The 20,321-nt window shown below is 38.3% G+C and overlaps 2 protein-coding genes across 4 annotated transcripts; one reads left to right on the top strand and one right to left on the bottom strand.

The window, feature by feature from the left end:
• Positions 1 to 1,101: 1,101 nt before the first annotated feature.
• Positions 1,102 to 5,623, bottom strand: slc2a6 (solute carrier family 2 member 6). Of its 2 annotated transcripts, XR_015713398.1 has the most exons (9): positions 5,487 to 5,623; positions 4,522 to 4,793; positions 4,355 to 4,451; positions 4,185 to 4,284; positions 3,843 to 4,036; positions 3,610 to 3,785; positions 3,259 to 3,536; positions 2,131 to 2,487; positions 1,102 to 1,995 (listed from the first exon to the last, which is right to left on the bottom strand). XR_015713398.1 is itself a non-coding variant. In XM_087809101.1 (8 exons), exons 1-8 carry the CDS (start codon positions 5,535 to 5,537, stop codon positions 2,195 to 2,197), a joined length of 1,461 nt encoding a protein of 486 aa, XP_087665227.1. In that variant the 5' UTR covers positions 5,538 to 5,623; the 3' UTR covers positions 1,102 to 2,194. The 2 variants fall into 2 exon arrangements, 1 of the variants encoding a protein (XP_087665227.1); XM_087809101.1 differs by having other exon boundaries at positions 1,102 to 2,487.
• Positions 5,624 to 6,556: 933 nt separating this feature from the next.
• Positions 6,557 to 19,134, top strand: clcn7 (Cl-/H+ antiporter 7). Of its 2 annotated transcripts, none has more exons than XM_087808506.1 (25): positions 6,557 to 6,752; positions 7,754 to 7,828; positions 9,763 to 9,828; positions 9,902 to 9,967; positions 10,047 to 10,179; positions 10,304 to 10,413; positions 10,490 to 10,570; positions 10,726 to 10,788; positions 12,011 to 12,094; positions 12,215 to 12,308; positions 12,609 to 12,673; positions 13,040 to 13,156; positions 13,214 to 13,268; positions 13,350 to 13,410; positions 14,220 to 14,361; positions 14,824 to 14,917; positions 15,140 to 15,312; positions 16,127 to 16,178; positions 16,279 to 16,406; positions 16,495 to 16,580; positions 16,706 to 16,832; positions 16,901 to 16,960; positions 17,036 to 17,212; positions 17,273 to 17,353; positions 18,358 to 19,134. In XM_087808506.1, the coding sequence occupies exons 1-25, from the start codon at positions 6,639 to 6,641 to the stop codon at positions 18,442 to 18,444; spliced, it is 2,391 nt and encodes a 796-aa protein (XP_087664632.1). In that variant the 5' UTR covers positions 6,557 to 6,638; the 3' UTR covers positions 18,445 to 19,134. The 2 variants fall into 2 exon arrangements, with proteins under 2 accessions (XP_087664632.1, XP_087664630.1); XM_087808504.1 differs by having other exon boundaries at positions 7,751 to 7,828.
• The last annotated feature ends 1,187 nt before the right edge of the window (positions 19,135 to 20,321 follow it).

The following is a 20,321-nucleotide window of genomic DNA, read 5'->3' as shown; positions in this document are numbered from 1 at the left end:
CTGCCGATCACTTGCAGGAGATCACTGAGATACTTTTGAACTCAGTTCTCAATATAAATATTGATGGAAAACATGAAGAAGCTGACTTAGATCTCTTGCTCTCTCAGAGATTCATCCAGACAAAATAATTTTCATATCCCTCTCAGTAAACTAGACGAACACGTGACTCTAACTTTGAAGTAACTTTTACTCAGCGCAAGACTTGCCTCAGTTGACTTCACACAATGTCACTGAAACATAAATATGTCTAAGAGTCCAGTTAAACAACATTTTTGCCAACATTGCTTACCAGCTAACAGGCTTACACTGTACACTTTATGACTTTCACAACCTAAGGGAATTAACATGAGTGACTGGATGCTTTACGAAGCAAATTGGTGATTGTTTTATGTAACATTTTATTGTCATTAAAGAAATAAGCAGTTATTTAGTCATGTGTAAATTGGAATCCGCTCCCTCACTAATGGTTTGCGTGTCCATAGAAACATATTCATGTGTCGCTGGAGTTAAAGGTGTGTGTGTGTACCAGGTGTTGCCACTGCAACAGTGTGTGTTTCGATGGGCCTGACGAACAACATTCCGCGGAATTCACTGATCTTTACAAAAGCTCTCTCTGGTAGTCAAGGCACAAAGTGGCACATTGTGTGATGACTGTGTCGTCGATGTGACGCTTTCTGTTGAGACTTTTACATCTTATATCTCTAAATATGTATGAAGACGTGAGTCACATCTTTACACATTAATCAAGTTTTTTTAACCACATCTGAGACAGAACTTCCTAATTTAAACACATACGGTTGATCAATCTCAGGAAGATTGCTATAACATTCCTCATGAGTAATACCTGTTCTTGAATGATTAAAATTTAAATAATCCTTTATACTTATTATTCATCTTTATACTATAGATGAAGAGGTTGCTGCTCCCTCTTTAAATAAAATTGTAGCTGTGTGACCCTCCAAGTTTCTCTCCATCCTGCCTTTCTGACAAAAGTTTAACTCTGGTTGGGGTCATCATGTTTGCTGTGACAGAATTTGACTTAGTTTGATGGGCGAACATACAAAAAATACACAAGTAGTAAAGAAAAACAGACATTATAAAAACAAGCTGAAATTGTTATTTATTTATATATAAACTTGATTCAAATGAAATAAATCATTTTATTTAAAATATAAACATTTTTTAATATTCTCTTTATTTATTTTGAGGGACAAGATTTAATGTTTCACATCGACCTTTAGATATTAAAGAGTCATTTCACAATGTTGGCGTGTTTTAAAGTTATCAACAGTCATGTGCTTGCCAAGATGTAGTGAATGTTGGGATTCTTACGTACCCAAAGTCAAAACATCAACTGAAAGGTCAGAGCGGAATTCATCGATGATGATAGGAAGGTGCGGCTGCTGACAATCCCTGACATCCAGCAAGGCAGCTAACATATGACTATCCAGTTAAGGGAGGGAGACTCCTGGTCCCGCCTTTAATTTGTTGTAACTTCATAAAAGAATGTAATTTTAAACCAAACGGCCCAAGCTTCCATCCGTTGTGTTATCTCAGGGTCAAACTGACCCAAAGGCCCGAGAATAAATACATTTTTTTATCCCTTGTGTTGCTTTTAGGTCAAGAAAAACAACCTCCACCACTGCATATGTATTTCTGGAAGCCAGGAAGATCATCACCTTGACCCAAAAGCAACACAAGGGATAAAACGAGCATATTATTTTCGGGCCTTCGGGTCACCTTGGATTATTTATAATAAATAACGTAAATCTTTATCTTTATGAAGGAAATTGCATTCCTATGGATTTATGTTTGAATAAAATAACATTGTAGAAGATATTGTCCCACAGAGTGGGGAGGAAAGTGGGTGGAGTCTAAAAGAAATAAAAATAGTTCTTGACTCAGCAGCTATAAAAGCACTGAAGGACGGGAAGTCAGCAGCAGGTTGACTGGTTCTCTTCAATCGTTGCGTGTAATTCTCTACATTCCAAAAACCTGAAAACATTTTGAAAACTATCAGAGGGCTGGTGTATCAGTGAATAAATTAGCTTTCTTTTAAAATTCATTACTATTCATTAATTTTTCCAGTTTCTTCTAAATTATTTTTGGATTTTAGAGGATGAAAATCACCTGAAATCACCTTCATGGATTTTGTCTACTTGAAGCCATGTTAAAGACTTCATATTCCAATTAACTAAAATGCACGTCCAGTCCTAAAGTAGTCCTCTATCTCCTCCAGCGTCCGACCCCGTGTTTCTGGGATCGTCGTGGCAGTGAACAGCAGACAGAGCACACACACAACAGTGAAGGCAAAGTATGGCACGACCAGTCCATACGCCAGCACCAGGTACGTGAAGGCATACGTGAGCCAGAAGGCTGTCAACCAGCTGACCGCCACACAGACACCCGAGGCCACGCCCCTGGCTGCCAGTGGAAGGATTTCTGACGTCAGTAACCATGTGATCGGCCCCCATCCCATTGCATAACCTGGAAGAAGAAAAATAATTACACTTAGTTTTCTGTTATTACCATCCAGACATAAGAAATCAAGGAATGGATGCTTGATTAGTTTGTTGTTTTCCACACAGTGTTGTCTTTTCTGGTGTAAGATTGACAAGTTACGATGTGCCTGCGAGGGAACCCTTGACTATCCCTGTCAGGACCCTTCATTTGCAGCAGGTAGCAGATCGTCTTGCCTTAAATCTAGGTTTACTAACTTGTTTGTGGAGTTAGTATTGTTCTTTCCCTTGTCAATGATTTTTGTATGTATTTTATGTCTTTTCTAATTGCCTTGTGTATTTACTTTTGCCATTTATTTGACGATTGAACAAAGAACCTTAATTTTCTGTTTTCTAAAGGATTTAACTGCAACACTTTAAATTTGTGAAAACTGAAGCGTCTTAATTGCATTGCATAAAACTGCATGTTTTTTTTTACAAAAACAAGAAAATGGAATTTTTGAAGCTCTCCTAGAAGCTTAAAAAAAACTTCACTAGTGAATGAAGTGAATACAACCACTGTTGCGGACACACTGGATTTCTGTAGTAAAGGTAGCATTGACTGTCAATCATCACAGATACAATGTTTTTAGAAATGTTATGTTATGATTTCAATATAAAGTCACAGGTAAATGTGGTTCTCCTTTTGGTCTGAGCGTACGAACGTTGAACAGAACAATGGTGCTATCTATTTTTACATGTAGCAATGTGCCATCAAAAAAAAGGCCCATCAGGCAGAATCAATCTGTTATATGCTCACCGAATATAAACACCACAGTGCTTATTATTGGAAGGGAGCTTCCTGTTTGTGGTACAGCAGCCAGAGTGATCATAGGTGTGTTGTGGGAGCTGTAGTCCGCAAACATAGTGCTGTTCGTAGAGCAGGGATTGTGGGAGGTGACCGTCAGGGTAAGAGAGGACAGGAACATGAAAATACTCGATGTGTACAGCAGAGCTTTACGCCCAGCTTTATCCATCAAAGAAGCAGCCATTGTCACAGAAAGGAGGCGAACCACACCGACAATCACGGCATCGTACCTGTCAGATGAAGAACCCCAGAGTTAAAGTCCTGTGCGCCTTTGAGCACAGTTGAGTGTGGCTCAGGACTTACTGGGCAGCCAATGAAACTCGACTTTGTGCAAATATGGGCTCCAGATAAACAAGAATTGGAGTGATGCCTGTCATCTGCTGAAGGAAACGCATGACCACTGAGATAAGGATTGGCTTGTAGAATCTCGGTGTGAGAAGCTGGGCCCGAGTGAGCCGAGTCTGCATGCTGATGCTTTCCTGCACAGAGGTACACATGAGCACAAAAATGGTCCGGCTGATGGCTTTCATACACACTTTGATACTGTTTCGCTCCATGTCTGTGTCGTACTGATCTCCTCTCAGCCACCGAAGAGACTTGTCTGCTTCCTCGTCTTGGTGGACAGACAGGAGCCTCCTGGGAGAACTGGGCATGAACATCAGCAGAAACACCATCAGCAAAACTGGAACTTCTCCCGCTACTGCCAACCATCGCCAAGGCAGCCACAGACCTGTTTCAAAAGGATTGTCAGGAATCAACCAACACAAGAGTGAGTTCACCGAGAGGGAGCTAGACAAAGAAAGTTAACTCCACAGCTTTTAAATGAAGTCAATAGAGTAGAAATGTAAACGTATACAATAATCTTTTTTGTTATTTACCAAGAAAATATAGGACCAACCCTCCTAAAACAGCAGTGATCTGTGGAAAGGTACCTAAAGTGCCTCTCACTCTTTGGTGGGAGATCTCTGAAATGTAAACCTGTAACCAATCACACATGTGTCATGACACAATCTTTATACTACACTTTTTTGTTTCCATGGTAACCTACAGGTATTGATGCTGACGTTAACCCTCCAGCAACTCCAGTTAGAAATCGACCCAAATGAAGCATCCACAGGTCTGAAGCTCCGCCCAGTAGCATGAAGCTGTTAAAAAAAGATGTATTACAATAACCTTCTTAACAGTACAGGTATAGTGTTTTTTTAAGACACAGACCCGATACTCGACGGCAAAGCGGATGACATCATGCACATCTTTCGACCAATCAGGTCATTAAGCACCATTGCTATGAGGCCACCAGCAGCAGCCCCCAGCATGAAAATGGAGCCAAACCAGGCAGTCTGGGTCTTGTCCATTCTGAGGCGAGGGTCCACGTCCGGTGACTGGAGCTGAGGCAGGGCGGCTGAGGGGTAGACCATGGAGTAACCAAAGATGAAACTCCCCAGGACAGCCGAGATGACGGCCAGGTAAAGTTTAGAGTTCCTGATCTGGAATGTAAAATGCATTTCTTAACGTGTTTTCCTTGTGTGATTGAGGAACAATGTCATCACAGGTTTAACATCATAGACATGTGTATGTTGGTTACATATCAGAAATTGATAATGTATTGATAGAGAATTATTTGCTTCTGTAATGTTGTTGTCTAAAATATGTAGGAAAATAAAAGTCCACAAAATCAATCTTGGTAAATTAATTTAAACTAGAAAAGCACTAAGTCAGAATATACATTGATCAAGGTGCTGGTTTGACATGACATTGTCATGAGTCAAGAATTGTGTTAACTCGTTGTTATGATATAGGCTGACAAGATTTGGGGATTTAAAGCTCCTAACAACAAGACCACCTGGTAGTAAAGCTACATTATTAATTAATTTCAAACCACAAACAAATATTGTCGTGAAAGTTTTACCATGCTAGTTCTAAATGGAGCTAAGCGTGCGGGCAGCAGCACTAACAAGCCTTACAAGTGGATGATGAACCTTCCTAAATCCAGATGAAACTCCTGAACAAAACACCAATGAAATCCTCGGAAATCAACATTTTACTGAAACTTTCATTGAAAAACAATCACAACCTTTTTGTTATTTTGCTAAATACCAGACCAACTGACAAACATCATTTGACCTCCTTGGGGGAGGTGAATCAAACATTTATTGTAAAACATAGAATAGTGTACACACCTGACAGTGTGAGTCAGCGGATCTTCTCAGCAGCGGCGACGCCTCGTCCATGTTTAGATGTTGTGGAAAGACTTCTCATCTGCTCACGTTTAGTTCTCAATAAGCCTGCCAGATCTGTGATCCATGTCATGTGTGAAAGTGAAACTTGCTTCTGCTACATTTTGGAAGGGAGTTTCTCATTGTGACACTTCAAGTCTTCCCCCATTTGACCAATGGCATCATCAATAATGCGGATGAATGTAGATTTTTAGAGAAGATTAAGTGTACCAGAAGTGCATTTTTGAAGACACAAGTGAAGGAAAACAACATCGAACAGATAATTAATTTGTTGTGATTCATGGCAAAGCCTTATATGTAAATTTTCCCACAACTAAATGAAGGCAGGTCACTGAGAAAAGTAGAAGCGAGATTCAGTATCTCAATTACAGTATTGAGCCATTTGCAGGAAAGCAGAAGAGAAATCTGAAGCTACCTAAAGGGAAGAGAAACAGGCCAGGGAATTTTTCCTCTTGCCACACATTATGAGATTTACCACACATCCACAATCCTGATAGATCCCGTTTCAAAGGTTTTCACCAGACAAAAGGTTGTTTTTTTTTCTTTTTTGCGTGAATCCAAATTTATATACTTAAAGTATAATAGTTATTTGTAAATATCAACAAAAATGTCCCATATATGTTTTGTGTAGATATCTTTTTCTATATTGGTTTGTTCACAAATAGTTTTGTACCAAAAACAACTTAGAACGAATGAATTATCATAAACACTTTTTAATTTTCAATATGTTCTGCAATATGAGTTGTCAGCAACAAGTACTATAAATGTGTACATAAATTGTATAATCAACAAGTACAATTTTCATATATAAAAAACACAACCCACTTTTTTTTGTCTAAGATAAAATATTCGCTTCCTTGGTATTATAATGATACCTTATTTGTAAATAATCATCCACTTCTATCTTTTACTGTATCATTTGAAGACTACATTTCCCAGAAACCACTGTAGCTAATGGTCTTTGTTTGGCCCTGCACGCATGCCTTACCAAGACGTCACGAGTTGCACTGGTGATCATGGGGGTGACAGGAGGGAGCTAGAACAACTTAAATTCAATTAAACAATCGACCCATAAAGGATCCTAGGCGGGTGGACATGGCCAATATCACGAAAAAGGTGTCATGGTCCAGTCGTGCGGACGATTCCGGTGCCGCCGGGGAGGCAACACCGCTGCTAAACGGTTCTGAGAAGCCCAAACACTCCAGACAGGTACTGCTAGCCTGGTGGCTAACAGCTGTTAGCTCTGCTACGAAACGCTACTTATTTGGTCTCTTCTTTGAAAGCGTTTTTTTTATTATGCGTTTTATGCAAGTTAAAATGAAATTGAAGAAGATAGCAGCCTAAAAGTTGTTAAAAAAAGTTGCTTATCATTTATTTGGTTTTCAAATAAATGAAAACCAGCGATGGGAACGCTCGTCAATAAAGTATGTTTAAAGTTGTATAATATCTTAAAATGACTATATAACCTTGACTATATATGACTATATAATGCTTGGCTACGTTGGAACAATGTGACACAAACAACAGCGATTTGTTTTTATTTTACAAGAAACCCAAACATTCGTCTATTTCTGACGTATCTAACTAACTTAAATAACAAATAGTTTTTTTTGTATAACGGCACGTTATAGAAATACAGTCTAGTGATAAATGCAAACCATAAAAATCCTCCTGCCACTTTTCCACATGACTTCGATTATACTGTACAGTCAGCTCATGAACTCCTTTAGAGTCCCCTGATGTAGTTTTATAACATTGTACTCTGGATAAAATAACTTAAAACTCCTCAGATCCCAGTTTCATGTCTTTCTTTTCAAAGTGACTTAAACCACTAAATAATGAATTTTGCCTTGTGATATATGGAAAGATGTTCTTTGAACTGTAGCACAACAATGTTTGTAAACAATTCATTTATTTAATAAACTCAATTTTACTCAATCACAGCTACTTAATTGGTAATTGGTATAATATTTCAAAACAAAACTGTCATGCTGAATATATATTTCAGGTTATAAAATGAATGCAGATTTCATACTGAAGTCATTTTTCGGATGTTATTATTGTCGGATTTTTCTTCTGAACTCATATTTGGTGGTGGTTCTGTTTTATAGGTTTAATACCAAAACAATTTGTCATGACCTGTAAACTTGCTACAGCACATGTATAAATGTGTTTTCATTTCTAAAGATGTTTCAATTGTTGTACAGCAGCCTGGAACAATGGGTTCGTCTCAAGCTGGGCGGCTAAGCACTGTGAATCTGGAGGAAGAAATCACATCTGAGGAGGTAGAGTATAACAAGTTGAATTCAGGATTTCTTGAACATGTATCTCCGCTGGATGTGTAATCACACCTATAAGTTCTTTTAGTGGCAAAACTGCATAGATATACCTCAGAATCCAAATTTAACAAAGTTCCTATTAATCATTGAGGTTCCCCAACAGAAGATGCCTTTGTTCAGTGTTAATCTGTTTGTGGCAATAAAATATTATTGGTAAATGATCCATTAGTCAGATAACGGGCGTCAAGGCCATACTCCACACTACTATGTGATCAAACTGGATCGTCTGGAGGTATTTTTTCTTTTTCTAATCCAGATTTTGTTTGTTTGTTTATCATCTGACATGTTAGTTTCATCGGCCTACAGTGACATGATGAGATGCATGTGATTTTTGTTTTGTGCCGGTGGTTAGTATCAGTCACAACATCATGAGAAATGTATTAAACTGCCTGTCACACTCCAGTCAGTGTGACAGGCAGTTTACTAGAACTTTTATTTCAAAGCAATGAAAATCATTTTAACAAGTTTTTGTAATGAATCCATATCAAAACTGTATCCTTACCAGACCTTGAGGTTTTCAAGTGAATTTGTACGTATTAAAGAGAATATTTGACTAGAATCCACTTCACACTTTGGTGGAGGATTCTGAAACAAAAAAAACACATCTATTGACCCGTGGAACATTCCTGAAAAATATTTGTACGGATTTATTGAAATAATTATGCAGCTTTTTAGTCACAGTTTTGAATTGAATCGATTCTAAAATAAGGGGGTTATACTTCTGAACTCAGATGTAACTTCAATGGCTCACAGCTAACCCAATTTATGAACATTCTCCTTGTGTTTTTTGTGTGTTTAGTAAAGTAAGTTTACAGCTTTTTTGCTGGCATATTAGGAGGTCCTTGATGTCCTTTTTGCCATGTTGATTGTACAGTGGTATGCAAAAGTTTGGGCACCCCTCTAAGATTTCACGATAATTTGCTCTAACTTTGAAAGAGAAGATCAAAGCAACCAGATTTGATTTCCTCCAGAGATGTAGACACTTGAGTGTTTTCCAGACCAACATTCTTAGAGTAGCATTACATAGTTTAATAATGATAGAATTAAATGTAAAAATGGTATGTGCAAAAGTTTGAGCACCCATTTAATCACATGCATTTCAAGACCTGTAGGGATTTATAGCTGACAGGTTGCAGCACAAAATTGCTTTGATTAGCTTGTGAGACCTTCTATAACAAAGACAGTCATGAACCAATCATGAAAAAGGATGTTTAACAGAGAAAATTGCTGGCTGTGCTCGTCATAGGTTCTTTTTTTTATAGAGTGGCAACATGGCGGCATCAAACAACTCTCCACTGACCTAAAAACTAGGATAATTCTTTGTCATGAATTAGGAGAAGGGTGCAAGAAATCATCAAGAAGATTTGGACTGTCTGTCTCCACAGTCAGAAATGAAGTGCAGGCCACAAGAACAGTCCTTGTGAAGATAGAGTTATTTTGTCAAGAGGAGGTATGCATGGCAAAAAAAACCACTGAATTCCATGAGAAGAACTTATTGGCTACTGTGAAATTTGGAGGAGGGTCCATCATGTTATGGCGCTGTGTGGCTAGAACAGGGACTTGTCTGTGGCTATGGGAGGCGTCCACAGGCTGTTCTTGCAGCAAATGGAGGCTCTACTAAATATTAATGGAATTATTTATTTGGGGTGCCCACATTTATGCACATGCCTGTTTTTGCTTAAATGCACATAAACACGTTCTGTTGGACCAATAAAAATGATTTCACCACCGAAATGTTTGTTTCCATGAGGTTTAATATATGTTAAAAATTAAGTTGCTGCCTCAAAAGCTCAGCAAGTGACAAACTGATGCATTGATTTTCCTAAGGGGTGTCCAAACTTTTGTGTACCACTGTATGAATTGTACCCACTTCTCTGCAGGAGTCTTCTAAGGGACGACCCAAAGAAATTCCTCACACTGAGAAGCTGCTGTCACTCAAATATGAGGTATAACATATCTTTGCTAAATTAAAAAGTGACTTTAAATTCTCATCTATCAAGTCCTCTTCATTTATTTCAGAGTCTGGACTATGACAACAGTGAGAACCAACTTTTTCTGGAGGAGGAGAGAAGGATGAGTTACATGGTGAGTTTTGATCAGATACTGGTGAGTGTTCTTGTCATTTCCTATGATGCACTAACACGAAACATATATTTTTTTGAAGAGCTTTCGATGTCTGGAGATCAGCCGCTGGGTGGTTTGTGGTCTCATTGGTTTCCTGACTGGACTCATCGCCTGTTTCATCGATATCTCAGTGGAGCAACTTGCTGGAATCAAATATCAAGTTGTAAAGAGAAGTATCCAAATATAACGATGTATAAAAAGATTTGTCTGCGTGATATTCCTGTGTGGCAGTTATGAAAGGGAAATCATTTTGAGTTCAGTAGAAAGAAACTTTCCTTGACTGGTGACTCCCTACAGACATAGAACAATTTACAGAAGCAGGGGGATTGTCCATCTCCCTCATCCTCTGGGCTGTCCTCAACTCCTCTTTCGTCATGCTGGGAGCCATCATAGTTGCTTTCTTTGAGGTGAGGATGAAGTAAAAAACCTCAATTTGTTTTGTTAAAAATGTGCCTTAAATCATCCAAACCCTTGTGCTTTCAGCCAATTGCAGCTGGAAGTGGAATACCTCAGATTAAGTGTTTCCTGAATGGAGTCAAAATACCACGTGTTGTACGACTCAAGGTGTGCACACCTCACTGCATAAGTTCATAATGCTTGTTTTAAAGTGTACATTTATTTATTTAGTGTTGTTTAAAAGCTTTTTTTATTGCTGGAAAAAAATGAAATACCCGAACAAGATTCTCAAGCATGACCAGTTTGTTGTTTGTGTCCTGCAGACTCTGGTGATAAAAGTGGCAGGTGTCATTTGTTCAGTGGTGGGTGGTCTCGCTGTGGGCAAGGTAAGACCTTCTTCATCGGTTTAGTAAAAAATGTATAGTGTATAATGAGAACATTGAGAATATTGATGACTCTAAATTTGTCAAGAGTCAAGGGCCAAATAAATTTGTATTTCCTTAACACAAAGTCTGAATCTGATATGACATGTTCTTTTTATTTTGTCTTGTTCCCAATAATTTAAAAATGCCTACAAATTAAAAAACTTTAAAAGGCTAAGACAACATAAAAAACAACACAGGAGTCCCAGAAAATTAGGAAAAAGCCTGCAAAAAAAATAAAAATGTCTTAAGATGTTTCTTGAAGGAGTCAGAAGATCTATTAAGCATAGAGGGAGAGGAAGATTGTTCCAAGCTTAGGAGCAACAGCCTGGAAGGATTTCTCTCCTCTGGTCCTGAACCGTATGTGAGGAACCATCAGTAGATTCTGATCCACAGACTTCAGAGCCCGAGCTGGGGTGTAAGGCTGGATCAGATCAGTGATGTAAGGAGGAGCTTGACCAGGAATAGATCTGAAAGCAAGAACCAGAATTTTAAAATTAATCCTGAAATAAACTGGCAGCCAGTGAAGAGTTTTAAGGATCAGGGAAATGTAAGTTCTTCTACTAGAGCAGGTCAGAATTGTCGCTGCAGAGTTTTGTATTAACTGCAGGCGAGACAGCTCCTTCTTGTTTAGACACGAAAATAAACTGTAAAAGACACAAATGCATGGATTATAAACTCCAATCGGTGTTGTGCCATAATTTTCCTAAATTTAGAGATTTTTCTTAGTTGAAGAACAACCATCAGGTGGGCCACATAAAAAGACTTGGTGGGCTGAATTCTGCCCCTTGTACTTGTGTTTGACACTATGCTCAAAATTACCTTTTCAATGTTTAATCTTTCTGAGATCATGAAGATAAGGATCCTTTCAGCGATTTGTGAAATTTAAATGAAACTAGATAAACGCGGAGCGCATACCTCTACCAAGGACGATTATTAAAACAGAGTCTACAATAAGAAACTAAAACTTGTATGAATCAAGAAATGTGGTTGCTCACAGCAAGAGAGGCTCAACTACTAACAGCACTTTTGCACCCTAAGCAATAATGATACAACTTGTCAACGCTGTTAACTTGGAGCAAAAATGATCGATTGGGAAACTTTTGTTTGTTAAAGAACCGTAGTTTGACTGGAATCTCTGATCTGACTGGGTCAAACTAAAATAACTTCTGTTTTCCTGTTTCAGGAAGGTCCTATGATTCACTCTGGTGCTGTTGTAGCTGCTGGAGTCTCCCAGGGAAGAAGCACCACTTTAAAAAAAGACCTAAAGGTCAGTCAGTGTGTGTCATGATATTCCATTCAACAAAATGTTTTTTTATTGTTGAAAGATGAATGATTTAGTGAACTTTTTCACAAACAAAGCAACATTTTTGTTCATGTTTTATCCTAGATCTTTGAATACTTTCGCAGAGATACTGAGAAAAGAGACTTTGTGTCTGCTGGAGCTGCAGCTGGTGTTTCTGCTGCCTTTGGGGCACCCGTTGGTGAGATAAACCATTTTGCTGTGGCAGTGTTTATCTATATTTTACTCACCACCCAAAAGTTTCCTGATAAGATGGCACAAACATCTAGTTCTTAGCAAAAAAGTTTTTTTCTTCATATGTTATGTAACACGAGACAAATCAACATGTTTAAGTGTTTTTTTTTATTTTGGCACCAATCTGACAAAGTCTGTATTTCCTGTCAACTTGGACGAGTTTTTCAAGTTCATTCGTACAATAAACACTGCTTTGAGACTGGAAGATTAATGGTATCTTCAAATGGGACTTTTTTGTTTTTTACAGGCGGCGTTCTGTTTGCTCTGGAGGAAGGGGCTTCTTTTTGGAACCAGATGTTAACATGGAGGATTGTAAGTCACATCGAGTGCTTCCCAAGAGATTTCTGAAGAAGCTCAATTTAAGGGTAAAAATAAAGCAAACGGATGAAACGGACGAACTAGATTATAATTTGCAAAATATAGCATAATTAGCTAAACATTTTGAAATTTGGAATCCTTCTTTTATTATGTAAATGAAGGAACCGTGATATATTAATTAAAGTGTGTCTTTAAACAAGTGAAGAGATCAAATGTTACAGTTTCTGCTGTGAAATACTTCAACCGTCTGCTCAGCTTGACTTTACAGTTGTCAAAAGTAGAAATTCCCATGCCAGGAAGTTAAAATATTGAGAATAAACTCGAGATATTTTCAGGGTATTAAATGTCCTCTGTTTATAGTTTTTCGCCTCCATGGTCTCCACCTTCACCCTGAACTTCTTCTTGAGCATCTACAACAACAAACCAGGTGACCTTTCCAACCCAGGTCTCATCAACTTTGGACGCTTTGACAATGATGTAAGTAGTCTTACTTGCACACTATTACCTTCACCTTCATCTTGCTCTTTTTTTCAGAGTGTCACCTACAACTTGTATGAGATTCCTTTATTCATCGCTATGGGAGCCATAGGTAGAGTCAAAATCTCTCTCTCTCTCTTTCTCCTGCTAACAAGTAACTTCTGCTCTTAATCGCCTGTTCTAACGTTCACAGGTGGACTGCTCGGAGCTCTTTTCAATGTCCTCAATTACTGGCTGACGATCTTCAGGATCAGGTTTGGAGGAAATGCAACAATAATATAACTATTTCTCGACTGAGAACAAAAGGGTCAGCTGACTAATACTTGAGGAGTGTTTTGTTTGTGCCAACATAAAGAACCCGTCTATCCTGGTAAGAAAACAGGTTGAAGCAGACTTCTCAGGAGTTTTTCAAGCTTACCTGTTAAAACACCTTGTTTAATAGAACAAATGAACTGTTGGCATCTGTAATGACGGTTCCTACTTCCTTGCCTGGAAGTTTCATTACGTCTGTGCCTATAATTAAAATGATGGTTGTGACATTTATTTATTTTTTATTTTTTTTGTTACTCTTGTATAAACTCAATTTCCTTCAATGTGTAAACTTGTATTAAATAGAATAGTAAAAAAGATGTTGGTGCTGAATTTTCTCATCACAAATGAGATGTTTTGTTGCAAGATGTCGTCACTCTTATCACTCATCACAATCTTATAGATGTAGGAAGCACATTTAGGGAAGTGTGACCAGCAAGCTCATGTTGAAAATGTCACAGATGATGAAGCTAAATATCTTTTAAGTATTTATGATCCTGTGCAGTTATTCTTGTGATTCATGGCAGCTGCTTTTGAAGTCTTTAATGTCACTGAGATTATCTTCAGCAATTCAGATGTTTTCTTCTCTTGACACGTAGAGGCTTTATGTTTATATTTATGGCCTGCTAAACAACAGCTACATTCATCTTTGCTCAGACTTTTGTTTGGATCATTGTGCTGCTGTGTCTGTCTGGAATATCCAACATTGTTATGTGATAAAACAAAGCCATGTTTGGATGCTTGTTCTTGACAGATATGTCCACCGACCTTGTTTGCAAGTGATGGAGGCCATGTTGGTTGCTGCAGTCACAGCAACTGTGTCTTTCACGATGATCTACTTCTCCAACGACTGCCAACCTCTGGGACCAGATCAGACAGAAGAATACCCACTGCAGGTAGACTTAATATTGCATAAAATCAAATGAGTTCAAAGTCTAAACTTGGTGGTCCTCAACCACCGGTGAGAGATTTTGCACAGAAAGACAAAATCACATAGTCTGTTTTGTTATTTCTGTTTGAAATATATTTTATTTGGAAAAAGAGTGCAAACGAGTGAAACACAAAATCTTTCTGATTTATTTTTTTCCTTTTTTAAAACTGTAGGTCCATTCTTGAATATACATTTAACAGGTTAAAACGATCTGGGTGTCAGGACTCCTTTGAAAAAGAAATGTGCAGGTGTCAGTGGGACTTTCCGGGTTAAATAAAGGTTAAAAATATTAAAAGCTTAGGATTGCCTGCCTTGGGCAAGTTTTTTAAAGTCCACATTTTGTCTTTTACGAGGGAGTGGCGTGTTACTAACTGAAGCACATGAATGTCAAGACTTCAGGAAAGTAAAAATGTTTTTTTCTTTGCAGCTCTTCTGTTCAGATGGAGAGTATAACTCAATGGCAACCGCCTTCTTCAACACTCCTGAGAGAAGTGTCCGCAGCCTCTTCCACAACCCACCAGGTCAGTGGTGGCACACTTGCTATATATCCACAAACAAGTGATGTAATCAGTTAATTATCAGCCAGACATCTGATGGGTGGAACTGTCTTAAACTCTATACTCTTGTGTGGTTGGTAATGAAACCTGTACCTCCTTAGAGCTTTTCTGGGTCAATTCAAGACCCCTGATGTGGGTGAAGAAAAATCATGCTGTTTGTCAAAAGTTTCTTCTCTTTTTTTTAAGGCTCCTACAATCCTCTTACGTTGGGTTTGTTCACTCTTACCTACTTCTTCTTGGCTTGTTGGACGTACGGACTGGCCGTGTCTGCCGGAGTCTTCATACCGTCTCTGCTGATCGGTGCCGCCTGGGGGAGGTTGTGTGGAATCCTGCTGGCCAGCACCACGTCTGGTGGTTCGGTCAGTTTTTGAATTCCCAGCATCTGTCTTTTCTTGATCCACCTTTCTTCATCTACCTTTTGGGTCTTCTCTTCTCCTCATATCAGCTGGTGTCTTTTTTCCAGGTCATCTAGAGATAAACACTTTCCTTGGTGTGCCTCAAACATGATCAACCGGTTCCTATCCTTGTGATAAAATGTCAAACAAACTTGTGTTCGAGTATGCATGTGTCAGCCTCTTTACCAGAAAAGGAAATTTCTTTATCGTAAAAGTGCAACAACATTGCTGTACAATGAAACTTGTTTTATCGGCTCTATACCGCTGGCAACACACACACAACAAAATACTATTAGTAAATAAGAAATATAAAAATGTGTTTAAATAAGGCAAGACATGACATAGAATATTGAAATATATAACAAAGGGATATGTTATTATTGGTGTTATTCTACACTTTTTAAAGTACAAAATAATTACATTTTGCTAAGTATAAAGTGACATTATTATTGGAAAGTGTCAGTCACAAGACAATAGGTAATTAGATGAGGTAGCAAACAATAATAAATAAATATAAATATATATTAATATATATTTATAAATATATAATATATATAATATAAATATTAATACATAATCACAAGAGCATACAAGAACAAATACATAATAACAGACATGTAACAGACAGTTTGGTAAATATACATGAACACATTTATTTATGATTTGAAGTGATCTTAATGGAATTAAACCTTTAGAATTTGTCATAATGCAGATCATCATTGGTGTTCTGAGAAAATAAATCCAAAGTAAAGAAGTTATCTTGTGTGTTTTCTCTCAGGTTTGGGCTGTTCCTGGTAAATATGCCTTGATAGGAGCCGCAGCTCAGCTCGGTATGCAACTTCCAGATCGTCTCTTGGTCTCCTCAATGAAATATTTGTCAGAAGTTAATTATTTAGGAGTCAACATAATTAAGAAACTGTCTTTTTACAGGTGGCATTGTGAGGATGACCCTGAGTTTGACGGTCATCATGGTGGAAGCCACAGGAAATGTTACGTACGGTCTGCCCATCATGCTTGTTCTGATGACAGCCAAGATAGTAGGAGACTATTTTGTGGAGGTTCGTATGAAACAAGCGTTTATATGTTGAAGCAGTTGTGAAACGACTCTCTAGGTAAACAACCTTTTTATGTTTTGTAACTTTTCAGGGTCTCTATGACATCCACATCAAACTGCAAAGCGTTCCTTTCCTGCACTGGGAGGCCCCAGCCACATCCCATTGGCTCACTGCTCGGTAACTCTCTCGTGCTCTAACCCAAACCTTTATAACCAGCTAACATGTTATGACCAGGACAATTGTAGATGTTGGTCGATCCAAGAGTTGAACTTTAATCAACATGCTGTTGTCGTTGGTGACAGTGAGGTCATGAGCTCCCCAGTCACCTGCCTGAGTAAGATCGAGAAGGTGGGACACATCGTGGAGATCCTGAGCAACACATCATCCAATCACAACGGTTTCCCGGTTGTAGTGCAGGTTCCAGATAAGGTACTTTTTCATTCCTATTACCTTAAAATATTAAATGGACTAACAAGAGTTGAACTGTCCCCCTGAAGCCTCCGAAACTGTGCGGCCTCATCCTGAGATCTCAGCTCATTGTTCTTCTCAAACACAAGGTTGGAACGAGAGAGAAGTCAGAGGTTCTTCAGACGTTTGACTCCGTCCTTCACTGTCTACCTTCTTCCCGCCAGGTGTTTGTGGAATTGGCTCGTTCTCGGCTCAACCAGAGGAAGCTCCAGCTGAAGGACTTCAGGGATGCATACCCCCGTTTCCCCCCAATCCAGAGCATCCACGTGTCCCAGGACGAGATGGAGTGCATGATGGACCTCTCTGAGTTCATGAACCCGACACCTTACACCGTGCCTCAGGTACCAGTGTTCAGTTTACAATCATAGCTACGCAGAAGAAATGACATCTCTGGTGTGCAGGAAACATCTCTTCCTCGAGTCTTCAAGCTAGTGAGAGCCCTGGGACTCAGACACTTGGTGGTGGTGGACGATGAGAACAGGGTGAGCATCGTAGTGCATCCTACCTGACAACAAGCTTTGTAGACAAATCTAGAACACCTAAAACATCTCATCTGTAACTGCTTCAGTATATGGCTTATCTTTATACTGTACTGTATACTAAGAAGAGTTTAACCCAGAGACAACACAAGGGATAACACATAAAACATACAAATTTGTTTTCAAGCCTTCGGGTCACCTTTACTTAGAGATAACACAAGGGTTTAGATTTAAGAATAATTTAAGAATATATATTCAGATGAAGAACTTTTATTTTCTTAATTATTCTATATGCTTTCTGCTAATGAGGTTATTTATTTTGTTCTACTTGCTTGCTTGCCATTTTTATTCAGTAATATTCTCTTAAAATTCCAGAATGTTTATGTTCCTATTTGTCATTATTTATTTGTTTCAAACCTTATGGTTTCCATTTTTCTATATAAAAGCACATTTTATTTTATTATATATTTCTCATTGAGAAATATCTCACATTTGTCAGATTATTTTGAGTTTATTTTGTAGATATTCAAATCTTTTTTTTATTTTTTAACGTATAGAAATGTTACTATAAACTTTTTTTCTGCCCTTTATTGGTGACGTATAAACGATTGTAATAAATAACAAATAAATACATACTTTCACAACATCTGCTTTACTAATAACTTTAGACTGTTTCTATTATTATTATATTTATTTCTGCATTTCTATATATGTCTTTATACATCTATGTTCATTGTTAAAAACTTCAGGATTTTAAAAGATGACAAATGTTCAAATTATTTTTCTTGGTAGGTATGTTATTTTTTTTCCAAAGAAATTAATTAGTTTTAATTCTACAAGACATTTCTTAACTCTCTTTTTTTAGTGTTTCTTTACTCAATTTCTTGCATTGTTCTGCTCCAGACTAACAACCGTCTTTGTTACTTTGGCTGGAGATGGAGGAGGGTTTATGTTTAAGTTTCTTATTGAAAATAAAATCACAATCTGTTTCCTTGTGACCTGTGCAGGTGGTTGGCCTGGTGACCAGGAAGGACCTGGCCAGATACCACTTGGGCAAACACGGACTTGAGGAGCTGCAGCTGGCACAGACGTAGCACACAAGGACAAAAAAAAGAAAACCGTTAAACATAAAGCATTCCATTTGGCTTAACTTTGATCATCACAAGTGCCTAACTGAAGAATCACTTCCTTCTCAAAGTCAACACTCCTTCTCTCGTCACTGTTACACGTTAAATGTTTTAGCAGAGCTAACAAAGGTCCTTTTCAAAGTCAACGAGCTGATCAAGTTCTAGATTATGTTTAATTAGAACAACATGATTCTTCAATAACTCTGGACTAGACTGTAGAAATATAACCAGCAATGGCTGACTCTACTGTTCATAATACATGGAAACAAACATGGTACTGAAGTTAATATTTAAAGCAATTTGAGTGAGTTTGAAGCTAATCTGCCTCTTAACTTGTGTTGTTATGCTCTGAAATGATGTTATTTATTATTGTTGCCCAACATTTGGAGTTTGTAAGATATGGATGCGTTTCCTACAGTGAAGGAACATTGATTAAATATCCTAGTGTGCATACTACTGTCAAAAAACTCCCAAAACCTTTGCACTTCTTCCACTTGCAGTCATATGAGGGTTTGCTAATGTCCAACATTTCTTTAGATATCAGTGTTAGGTTTCCTCTTTAGTCACATTTGCCACATTTTTTTCACGTTGTTAAAAATATATTTTATCAGCACTGGAGAATAATTTTGTGAATAAATAAAAAAGGAAATGGTTGTAGATCGTCTGTCGTCTGGTGAATGATATTCTTAGTGATAAATCGATTTTTGCTGATCGTCACCAACTTGTGTTTCTATTTTGTGCCACTAGATGGCGGAAGAAGACTAACCGACGCTGGGCCTCGACACACTGGCAAGGTTGAGCAATAAAGTGTTGAGTTTATAGGATATTTATTTTGTATAATCATGCCTGGCCCCCACTGCCGACAAGTGCGTGAATGAAGACTTGACGTCACGTGTGGTCCAATGACAAATCACTTTAACTCTCCTACCGTCATCGTCCTCGCTAGACTTTTCCAGGTTTCTAGAACATCCCATCGACTCAAATCGAGGTCAGCAGCTCGTCTTGGCAGCATGTTATCAGCTGGTTATTGTTGACAAGCAGCGGTTCAATGCTAATGGACGCGTCAGACCGGGAGGAAGCTCAGGACTGACTCTAATGAAACCAAATGACTGGAGTAATTTCTCAGGAGGCCCCGGGGGTCACACTGCTTTATTATGAGCAACACTTCTGCTGAAGCGCTGCTGTCTTCACGCTAGTGCCCATGGATGACGTGAAACCCACGTGTTGCACTTCTGTGCGTGGCTGAGAGATGGCTACCTGGATAGAGCATCTAAGCAGGAAAATCTGTTTTCCATATTTCACCTGTGACAAAACGGCAGAGAAGCATGTGTTAGCTGCTATGAACAAATGTACTTCATCTCTTCCCAAGCTGATATTAAACTGTAGTATAGCGCAGGGAAAGGTGTGGCCTGGAGGCCACATGTTGTCTTTTTGAGTTGTGTACAAATGATTTAGTACTTTAGTATTTTTGGTCTAACTGCTCATGTAGGCAATAAGAGCTCTGAGCTTGTCTGATTTATTTCTCCACAATTTTTTTTTTTTTCTATAAATAATATATCATCCAGTATTTTCTGTCCAATTTTCTATCAAAAATAAAGAACAAGAATTTGAATGTATTTTCTTGTGGAATAGACAGTGTGACCCTTTAAAAAGTGTGAGTTGAGGGTGCATCATATTTTCTACTGGCTCTCTCTGAGGTGTGGATGGAAATGGAGGATGAGCGCTGGAGAATAAATGAGTCGGGGTGTGGTCAGTGATGGAGTGAGGCAGTGGAGAAAACGTGATGGAAGGATGAATGGACGAGAGAAGAGGGTAGCTTGTGAGGACTGGTAAAAAAAAGTGAG

This window comes from Callionymus lyra, chromosome 15 (assembly GCF_982586985.1).
Source record: "Callionymus lyra chromosome 15, fCalLyr1.hap1.1, whole genome shotgun sequence".
Classification (NCBI taxonomy): Eukaryota; Metazoa; Chordata; class Actinopteri; order Syngnathiformes; family Callionymidae; genus Callionymus; species Callionymus lyra.
The sequence above is the reverse complement of the archived record's forward strand: the minus strand, read 5'-3'. Positions and strand labels throughout refer to the sequence as shown.

Bases quoted from the DNA above. Each gene is read 5' to 3' on its own strand.
- slc2a6 (XM_087809101.1), bottom strand. From the start codon at position 5,537: ATGGACGAGGCGTCGCCGCTGCTGAGAAGATCCGCTGACTCACACTGT. The intron at 4,794-5,486 runs GTGTGTACACTA...TTTACATTCCAG, and splicing joins CCGCTGACTCACACTGTCAG to ATCAGGAACTCTAAACTTTA. The intron at 2,488-3,258 runs GTGAGCATATAA...TTCTTCTTCCAG, and splicing joins CACTGTGGTGTTTATATTCG to GTTATGCAATGGGATGGGGG.
- clcn7 (XM_087808504.1), top strand. From the start codon at position 6,639: ATGGCCAATATCACGAAAAAGGTGTCATGGTCCAGTCGTGCGGACGAT. The intron at 12,095-12,214 runs GTCAGTCAGTGT...GTTTTATCCTAG, and splicing joins CTTTAAAAAAAGACCTAAAG to ATCTTTGAATACTTTCGCAG. The intron at 16,833-16,900 runs GTACTTTTTCAT...GTCCCCCTGAAG, and splicing joins TAGTGCAGGTTCCAGATAAG to CCTCCGAAACTGTGCGGCCT.